Below are 10,062 nucleotides of genomic sequence, written 5' to 3' on the forward strand. Positions count from 1 at the left end.
ATGCGATCGCAGTTGTATTATAATACCGTCCACGCAGAAAAAATTTGTGGAGGTGGTTGTGTGGTTATTTTTAGTTCCTCCTGCTGTTGAATTTCCGAAATACTCAGCACTCAAATATCTTGCGAATAAATTTTACACATTTTATTTCACGGAATTTGTATAAAAATTTAGTTTTCCGCATGCATTTGCTGCATTTACTCGCCCACCCGTCCTATATTGCATGAATATATTCTTTTGGCGCAGCAGTTAACCCAAAAGAATCCAAGGATTTTTTTTTTTAAATACTATAACCATTCAGCGATCGGATACAGCTTCAAAAAAACTGCATTATAGACCAATTTTCTGATTAAATAACACCCACTTTATAAATATTTAATAGCGATTTTTTGGATAACTTTCGGTGCGTGCTGCTTTCGCGACTTAAAATTTTTGCATTACGTTTTTGTCATTTCACTTGCATACATTCATCTTTATCACATTTCTTTCATCTCAAAAAGTGGCCAGAGTTTCAGAAAAATTTGCATAAAAAATTTGTGATTAAGAAGTATTCGGTTTAAAAAAAGAACAACTCGTTACCAAAGAACGTAAATATAAATGGATTTACGTTCTTTTCTTATGCAAAGTACCACTGAAACTCTTATTTACCGCTTTTCTTCTGTTTTGCTTTCATTTTCCGCATGGAGGCGGAAATCAAAAATCTGCCGCGGACAGTCTCAAAAAAGATACGAATGATGCAAACCAAGGCGAATTTATACAAGGCGTTGTTGTAAAATCAGCTGATTTCTTCGCCTTACATGTATTTTTTTTTTTGCTTTTACTGATTTGACAGCACACCCATCAAAAGCAAAAACAAAATCCATGTAAACTTTGGAGCGAGTTTAGATTTTACATAACACCCGCAATAAAAAATACATGTGGTTGTCGATGTTGTAATCTAAATTCGCCAGTAACACCACCTTGTATAAATTCGCCTTAATGCAAACGCTTCAGACCAAGGCGAAGTTATACATATATAATATATATTCGCCTTGCTTCTGACGGTAAAGTTGTCGGGGCACATTTGCAAGATAACGAGTTTGGGTGTGGTTTGGGTAGGCTTTCCAATGAGTGCGTTGGTTAAAAGGACGGTGGGCGAATGCTACGAGGTTGCAAAACACTTTCTATCACGAAAACCATATTTTATGAACATCTTTGGCTAATTTTTATTCAGTTTCACTTATTTTAGGTCCATTCAATAACTTTTCCAGTAAGTACTTGCACCGAGAGCGCAAAAAGCCGTCATCGATTCGCCAACAGTTAGCGAGTGGCGAAACGAACGAACGCAATGAGGTACAACCAAACTCGCTATCGTCTGTCCGTGCTAGCTAACTTTAGCCGTCATCGATTCGCCACTTCTCGCTCGCTATGTTTGAGTTCCGGTCGCTTAAAGAAGAATTTTGCATGTGAAAGCAACAACAAAGTTAGCTAACACGGATAGACGATAGCGAGTTTGGTTATACCTCATTGAGGTCGTTCGTTTCACCACTCGCTAACTGTTGGCGAATCGATGACGGCTTTTGTTGTTGCTTTCACATGCGAAATTCTTCTTTAAGCGACCGGAACTCAAACATAGCTAGCATCGAAGTGGCGAATCGATGACGGCTAAAGAAAAATAGAGAGTAAAATTGAGAGCAAGAGAAAATATTCAGAAAAGTTATTGAACGCAAAACTAGTAAAAACTTGCAACTTAAGGTATTGGCCCAATGCACGCTTGCTTTGCTTACTTTAGTTTGCTTTGCTTTACTTTCAAGCAAGTGAAGTAAAGCTGCCACTAGGCCAACTTTCATACATTTTAGTAGATTTTAAAAATTGTTTGACAGTTCTCAAAGCCAAGCAAGCAAAGCAAGCGTGCATTGGGCCAATGCCTTTAAAGCCCAAAATACAATAACGCAGTGGCAGTGGCAGCGGCAGTTTTTCGAAATCAGCAGTTTTTTTAGAAAGTGTGGTGTCCAATGAAGCGGTTCACAATACAGCAGTGGCAGCTAGCAGTACTGCTCAGTTTAGCCTAAATTCTAAATTCACTGCCACTGCCTTCATCGCAGCAAACTTCGCATGCTGAATTTGACATAAATGAAACGCAGCCAACATCTGTTGACGTCACTGAAGCCTAAAATGCAACAACAAAAATGTAAACAAACAAAAGGGAATGTCAAAAAAGGCAGTCACTGACAACGCCGTATTTTTTGCTGCGGCAGTGATTGCCAATATTAGCAGTAACAGCTGATTTTAAAAACTGTCAATGCCACTGCGCTATTGTATTTTGACCTTTAGACTTACTGCCATTTTAACACTTTCTGACGGTTAAGTTTTGGCGCGCAATTTTCTTTTTAATTGGGAATAGTTCCCATCGTCATAAAATTTAAAAAATATACAATAGATTTCAATTTTTCATCCATATTTTCATTTCACTAATTATGTTTCATCAAATTATCCTCTTAAACAGTTTGTTTACATTATAATTTTAAACATAACCTTACTTTTTGACTTCTGCAAATTCCTGCTAGTAAAATTTTTACTTGCAATTTTCTAACATATGTATATTGACTAATACAGCGTTTTTGCTGCATTTAAAATGCAACATTTAGCACTTTCGAACATATGTTTTCGAAGAGCGTTCATGCTACCGCATTTAGCAAATGTACATTTACGCGAGTTCGAAATCGTATGCTTTTGACAAACAGCCGTGTTCCAGTCTATTATTTAGATCCGTATCTATTTTTTTTCTTTTTCAGTAGGGGTTTTGCACATTATCTTTTCCGTGAGAATTTATCGTAATATATACGGATCTAAATAAGAGACTGGAACACGGCTGTTTAACAAAAGCATACGATTTCGAACTCGCGTAAATGTACATTTGCTAAATGCTATAGCATGAACGCTCTTCGAAAACATATGTTCGAAAGTGCTAAATGTTGCATTTTAAATGCAGCAAAAACGCTGCATAACCGCCCTATTCCCACAACACTGACAAAATTCATCATATCTACCTTGTACCTTCCCTGCAAAAATCGCGACAACTCCATGCATGCATGTAAAGAGTACTCCCGAAGGTCCAAGGAGTACTCTAAAATTAACCACAATTCATATCAAAAATATGGTCCAATTAACATTGCGATGTCCTAGGGCAGGACCATGTACTCCATCTCTGCATTACATCAGAGTAGCACAAAACTACTCCCAACATACTCCAATGACATTATCGTTATATTTTTTCGTTTGTACACGCTTTTGTTCTTCACTTCGCAGATGCTTTTTTTGAAATTAATAAAAACCAGAAACAAAAATTAAAAATTATTTTTAATATTTTTATTGAGCTTTGTACCACGATTACATGTTGCCTCTGACGACATTCGAACCCGAACATGCTGGGAGCTAAGAACTAACAGCTAGCACCTCTACACGTTCAGCTACAGCCAGACATGCAAATGTACTTTCAAATGCTTAACTTCAATCACATGTCGTTAAAACACGAGCAGTGATCGGGTAACAATAAGCTGGTGCAGAGACACGAGTTGGTCCGCTACAGCATGACAGAGGAGCCCTTTTGTAAGTACTCCAATATACCACAAATAGACTACATGGTCCAACGATTTTTGCAGGGTTCTAGCATGAACCAACGACTACAGATCACCTAATCAGCCATCGTTGTATTTGTAATCGATTTTCAGAAAAAAGTTTTCGTAGCGTTTTTGACGTTTTTCGGTTTTGTTTACACCGTCTTCTACCTCTTCGTAGTGATTTTTTAGCGATTGAATGTGTTTTCTGCAGCGATTTTAATTATAAATTTTGGTTTATTACATATTTATGATATAAAATAAAGTGCTGTGTGATCGGAACAAGTTTGTGCGTATGTTTGGTTTGCCAAAAGGCGTAAATTTGCGTGAAAAGTGGGTGCACGTTTGTGGCCAGAACGTTGGCATTGAAAAATCGACCCGTGGTAATGATATGCGATTGTAAAACACTTTCAATCATGAAAACCATATTTTATGAACTTTTTTTGCTAATTGTCATCAAGTTTCACTTTGTATATTTTATAATAAATACCAATTTAATCGCACTCAATCACCGCGCCTTTTTCGTTTCCTTTGTTTGTTTTCATTCTTAGGCAGATGTCAAAAACACTCAGAAATATACTTTTTTCTTGCTTCTTTGATTAGGTGATCTTGTATTTTTGGTTCATGGCTTTCTAGTAAAAAATGGTAACTTCTGTCAACTTCAACATAACCTCAAAATTTTGGGTGTAAAATTTTGCTTATTTTGTATGTAAACACACTCAGGTCACACATGTAAATAACCAAATATACTTTCAAATTCATTAGAATCCACTTAAACAAGTAATTAAATACTTTTCAACATGAATTAGCAGAGTGTACTTTTCTTTTGTTTACAATTTGGCTGCCAAACACACTACAGCTGATCGTTTGACACATTTACCAGCAAAAAATTCTAGGACTAAAACTGGTAACTTCTGACAGAGAGAGAACCGTATTTACTCTCTTTTTTGTCCTCTCAATAGTCAGAGAACCGAGTACGGGATCGATTTCCAGTAAAATCTGACTGATTCTGACTATTTCTGACTAGTCCGGACTCGTACGGGATCGCAACTACCATCAGACGGAATATGAAAATAATTTTTTTTCTTCTTAATTACGAAAAAGCATCTGTGCACTTCACAACCGCATAATTTATAACGTATATACTCAAATCTAAAACGAGTTGGGTTGGTGCTCTTTCATATGCGTATTTTTTAAATTTAGCATGTTTTTTTAATTCTAAATTTTTTTTCCCTCAGTGTTGGAATGTGAGTTTATGACATTCGATACGATACTAGGGTTCTGGTACTCGATTCCAAAAAATATCGTTAAAAACTATCGAGTTGAAAATATCGGTATCGAATGCCAAAAGTATCGATATGGTATCGTATCGTATCGAAATTCGTGTCCCTAGATTTACGTTCTTGACTAATTTCAGCTTTAATTATTGTAATTGATAAAAAATGTCTGTTTGCCCTTTTGCATTTTAATAGAACTATGGGCGATATGGATTTGGGGTTTGCTGAAGAACGCGGCAAGGAATGGTTGACAAACCGGTATTTTCCCAGCAAAGTTGGAGGAAAGCCGGCGTGGTTGGAACTGGAGCAACTTCCGACTAATAGAGAGCTTTTGTGTGTTACGTGCCAGGAGCCCAAAACGTTTTTATGCCAGGTAAAAGAATTTCTTTTTTATAAAAGGATTTTATCATTAAGATATACATATTCCATAGATTTATGCACCATTTGAAGACGAACACAATTTTCATAGAACCATTTATATTTTTGTATGCCGGTCGACATTTTGCCAGGACTGCAACTCGGCAAAGTAAGATACCAATAACGTCTTTATCTGGGCTCGAATCGTAACATACGTTCACGGATCGAAAACGATACGAAAGAACATTACGTGATACGTCAGGCGATATAAGCTGAATGGGACAACGTGAACTTTCACGTGTGTCATAATCCGAAAAATGTGTTTTTACTTGACGAGTAGTACGATATCGTATGTAACGATTCGCGCCCTGGTTTCTTTATTAACAATTAACCGTGCATGCTTACTTCCCAGAAATTTAACTATTTATCGAAGTCAACTTCCTAGGAAAAACAAATTTTACTCTGAAAAGCCACCTATGGAGGAGGGAGATCCTTTGGTAATTTTTGATATTTAAAATTTAGCAAAACAGCTATTTACATATACCTTTCAACAGCCAGAAATAAATCCCTCTAAAAAATTGTGTATAGCGTGTGGCTGTTTGGGACCTTTATCTTGCGGCCGTTGTCGCATGGTGAATTACTGCTCTGCAAAACACCAACGTGCTCACTGGCCCCATCACAAAAAAGTTTGCATGGCTGAGAATCAAGGCGAAAATAAAAATACCGATATATTCCTACCCTGTGTTACCTTTCCAGAATGGGAAATCGCCGTCGAAGTCAATGACCCAAGCGAAGAAACGGAAAGCGATAGAGATAATGAGAGCTTGGAAAAGAAAAGTTTAGAAGAATATCAGAATTTAGTTGCGGCTGGAAAAACTGGCACATTAAAAGATGTGGCAGACTTTGAATTGGACAAGTATGCAAGTGAATCTGACACTGTCGATGATAAAATTTTCCGGAAATTCAAAAAAGTCGTTAATAAAGATCCCGACCAAATTTTGCGATATAAACGTGGAGGTAAACCGCTATGGATAGCTGATGTGGAACAATCAATCGCAGAACAACTTCAAATTCCAAATTGTGAGATATGCGGCAGTGAGCGCCAATTTGAGTTTCAAATAATGCCACAAATGCTTAATTTGTTGAAGGATGACCACCTTGACTGGGGTACATTGGCTGTGTATACTTGTTCAAAAAGTTGCCCCCTACCAATTGGAAAAGGTTATGCTTTTGAATATATAGTTAAACAGGACCTTTTTTTAAATGAAAATAAAAAGTAAAGTTTTCAATGTATGCGTACATCACTTGTACATCATGGTTTCCGTGTATTTAGAATCATTTTGGTTTGAAATCTACGATATAAAGTTATACCACACCGATTTTCGGTCTGTTAAGATATATCTAATGATTGGTGGGAGTGATGCACTGCATCAACTATATAACATTTCATCACAGGGTATAATATGCATCTTAATTCAATTTTATAATAGGAAAGTGACGATGTTTGGAGAAGTCAAAATCTGGCTGAGTCTTCGAGTCCTTCTGATGACCTTTTGCTAATACATTCATCACAACATAATTTACTTTGGCCACGTGAAGCATATCCAAGATCTGTAAACATTGACATGAGAATACAGAGCAAAATGTTTAATTATTAAGGGCTAGCTGCAGAATCTATAGAACAGACACAATACCTCTTGTTCTGGATTTTGTATGGATTCCAACACATTACGTGCTTGGTCAAAATGCTTGGCAGCAATTGCATATATTTCCGACGACGGCGGCCGCATCATATGTTCCCTTATACTCTTGAATTCCGCATAAGAGACCGGAGGTGGACTTGTTAACGTGGCGAAAGGTGCAAATCTTCGATTGAAACGTATCTCCTCGTTGTCAAACTTTGGCATGGGTTGCCGTATGCGGCCGTCTTTCGTCAATGCTCCCAAGGCTTTATAGAATCCACCACACATACTTAACAGGGCATGATAATAAACAATCTCGTGCCGATAAGGCTTCTGTTGTTTCTTATTCTTTTTTGGCTTTGGCTTACGATTTTTCATGCTGCCACTTCCTTGAATTTTGCTTTGGTGCTCTGCATATTCTTCTTGTACTATAAGATTATTTTCAGTTCGAGTTAAAGCCGACACAATGAAGCCAATTAGCAATTCGTAGGGATACCTAAAAAAATAATGATTAAATCGGAATTATTGCGTTTATTTGTAATTTTACCAATAAATATAAAGGAACTCATGCACCGAGTAGAGTTCTAATTCAAAGCCTGACATCAAATACAACATCATTGCGCGAAAACAGTTATACAATACCCAGGTGGCAAACTGAGCGCTATGCTTGAGTGCTGTGGCGTGAAGTTCATTTCCTTCGGCTGCCTTTTCGTTTGCCATAATAGTTAAGTGTGAGTCTAAGCGTGCCGCTTCTACCTGAATATTATCAAAACTATCAATAAAACGTGCCAGTTTATCGCGCTGCCGAGCTCGATTGAAACCACAAATGCGAATAAATTGCGTAAATGTGTTCAAACTAATGCAGTACCGAAAGAATGTATCTAAATACATTTGTATCTTCTGATCTGACCCCAGGGGGTGTTTTGGATTCAGTACTGGAGGAGAATTAAAAGCTCGAACTGAATCCCAAAGGTAATCCTTAATTGGAATAGTTCCGAAAATAAGTCGACGATTAGAAATAAATAGACCCTGAAGTACACTGCGAGAGAGAACGCATTGTCCAGATTTTTTGCTGAATTCGATGAAGAAATTCTACAGGGTTAAAATTATTATTTTCAATTAGTCTTCGCCTCTTCTTATTAGGTGGTAGTAAATTGTTACCAGAGCGGTGTAGTAATCTCGCATTCGAATTATTTTGCACGCAAATTTTAATCTATGCACCAGTTCTTCAAGAAATACCAAGCTAGTTGGGCGGTCACGGATTTTTACGTTTCGCGGAAAAGTTGGTGGTTGACTGCGATCATGTATTCGAGGCGAAAATCCTATTGGATTTGGTGAGTCAGCTGTTATAAAAGTTGTCTTATTTACAATCATTCAAAACAATAATTTTTTAACGCCATTAAACACTTACAGTTTGGTGCAGGTTGGATACCTTTTTCAATGGTGCGTTTTATTTGTGGTACTAACTCGAGAGAAGCATTTAAGTTTTTATAAATTTCATTCATATTAGATTCTATAGGTGCAGTTGCCATGACACAATCGAATTGGAAAATAGATTGATAAAAATGTCGCATAAAGCGCATTCGATGCACAATGGCCATTGTGGATTCTGGTTGATGTTCAGTCTTGCTCAGTCGTACCAAGTCATCTTCGGCTTCTTTTAGCTGAGAAGCTACACTTGCTGGTTGGCAATCTTCCGCAGATAACAGAGATGAATTTCCATACAGTTGAAAATCTTCTTCTTCATTTACGCTGCTAATGATAATTATATTCTTTATGATAACAATAAGATTTCGAACAGCATGACAGAAGGTCCGAAGCGCTTTGTCTTTGATACTGCTTGGCTGATGCAAGTAAAGACAAGTGAACAATACTTGGTCCATAGAATTCCCCTCTAACCAAGAAACGAGACATGCGAAGAGTGCGTCAAAGGTGCCTATTATTTCTTCATTGGTCAAATTATCTAGTTTCAAAACTCCTGCCTACTTTGTATTAAAATTATTTAAGCTATGGAAGTAATTGTTTAGCAAAATAATATTACCGCTACCGCAGATTCAAAGGTATGTGGTGGTGCATCTTGTTTATTATAACCCATTCCCACATCCATTTTGGGGTCCATCATTTCAATTGCGGACATTGCTTCAAATAGTCCGAAGAGCATGTCTTGAGCCAATTCTCCTAAATTCAACTCTGAGCATGCCTCAAAGAATGGTTTAGTGATATCTACCCAACCAAAGCGAGGGTATTCACCAGTGTCTTCATTGGATCTAGCCGCACGCTGAATCTCGCCATCTATGAGACTGCTCTCTTCCATTGTCCACTGACAAGCATCCGAATTTTCCGACTCTACAAATTCCTCAGAGTTCTCTTTAGAATTGAAATTTTTTGAGGCCGCCGCTGCAGCAGCAGCAGCTGTAGCAGCTTGAAATACTGGGGCATTTACGCTATGTAATTATATATGGATACGTAATTTAAAAATGTTTTTTCAATATTCCAATATTGTATTTCTCACATTGGATCCATTTGACTTGCGTGGGCCCCGACGAAGATGCTCCGTTTAAAGATCGCCTTATGTAACTTAGCAAAATTAATCCGAACCACTTTCTTTGAAAACCAATCTTGGTTTTATAAAATTTTATAATGTGAACACCGTTCTCAAATATAATTCAATTCAAGACGTATAAAGATGGAACACTACGACTATCCAGTACGGAATATCGATTAGACGTGGATAACACAGTCCGGCGCTGCGCCATTTTGCTGATACCGAGAGGTGAGTTACGGACGCTGATACCGATTTTCACACAATGGCGCCAGCAATACCGAACCACTGATGACACCGGGAGCCTCAAAGAACCAGCAAAGAGCGCACAAAGTGAAATGTCAATTATAAAATGTGCAGCAACGGTATCACCATATATATAAATTTGTCGTGGTGCAGAAATATGCAAAATGAAATGCGCTTTAGCCTAAAGAAGCGCTGTTCTGATTCCGGCAGTGGAACTAGAGTTAGTGTGTCAGCGCCAAAAAATTTGCGCCGTTACCAAGGCCTAATATCAAAGAAACGCGCTTACGTTCTTTGCTAATATCGATACTTTCCTAGAGTATTCAACAATATCGAGAACTCGATTTTTTGGACATGTTGAAACGTCT

The 10,062-nt window shown here is 37.6% G+C and overlaps 3 protein-coding genes across 3 annotated transcripts in view; 1 reads left to right on the plus strand and 2 right to left on the minus strand.

Moving 5' to 3' along the window:
* LOC118742335 (protein tamozhennic) overlaps positions 1–451 on the minus strand; it is a gene marked incomplete in the record, with an annotated part of 52,190 nt that extends 51,739 nt beyond the window's left edge. Inside the window, 1 exon segment of the mRNA XM_036474326.1 lies at positions 1–451.
* A 4,521-nt stretch (positions 452–4,972) lies between these two features.
* On the plus strand, positions 4,973–6,537 carry LOC118742338 (programmed cell death protein 2). Its single transcript, XM_036474328.1, has 4 exons — positions 4,973–5,243; positions 5,302–5,396; positions 5,640–5,724; positions 5,782–6,537. The coding sequence occupies exons 1-4, from the start codon at positions 5,070–5,072 to the stop codon at positions 6,505–6,507; spliced, it is 1,080 nt and encodes a 359-aa protein (XP_036330221.1). The 5' UTR covers positions 4,973–5,069; the 3' UTR covers positions 6,508–6,537.
* On the minus strand, positions 6,505–9,432 carry LOC118742337 (N-alpha-acetyltransferase 35, NatC auxiliary subunit homolog). The gene is made up of 7 exons (XM_036474327.1): positions 9,422–9,432; positions 8,951–9,353; positions 8,321–8,891; positions 8,071–8,252; positions 7,457–8,001; positions 6,922–7,405; positions 6,505–6,838 (listed from the first exon to the last, which is right to left on the minus strand). The coding sequence occupies exons 1-7, from the start codon at positions 9,430–9,432 to the stop codon at positions 6,698–6,700; spliced, it is 2,337 nt and encodes a 778-aa protein (XP_036330220.1). The 3' UTR covers positions 6,505–6,697.
* Between the last annotated feature and the right edge of the window lie 630 nt (positions 9,433–10,062).

This window comes from Rhagoletis pomonella, unplaced genomic scaffold, assembly GCF_013731165.1.
Source record: "Rhagoletis pomonella isolate Grant_MI unplaced genomic scaffold, Rhpom_1.0 Rhpom_scaffold_00007, whole genome shotgun sequence".
In the NCBI taxonomy this organism is placed as follows: Eukaryota; Metazoa; Arthropoda; class Insecta; order Diptera; family Tephritidae; genus Rhagoletis; species Rhagoletis pomonella.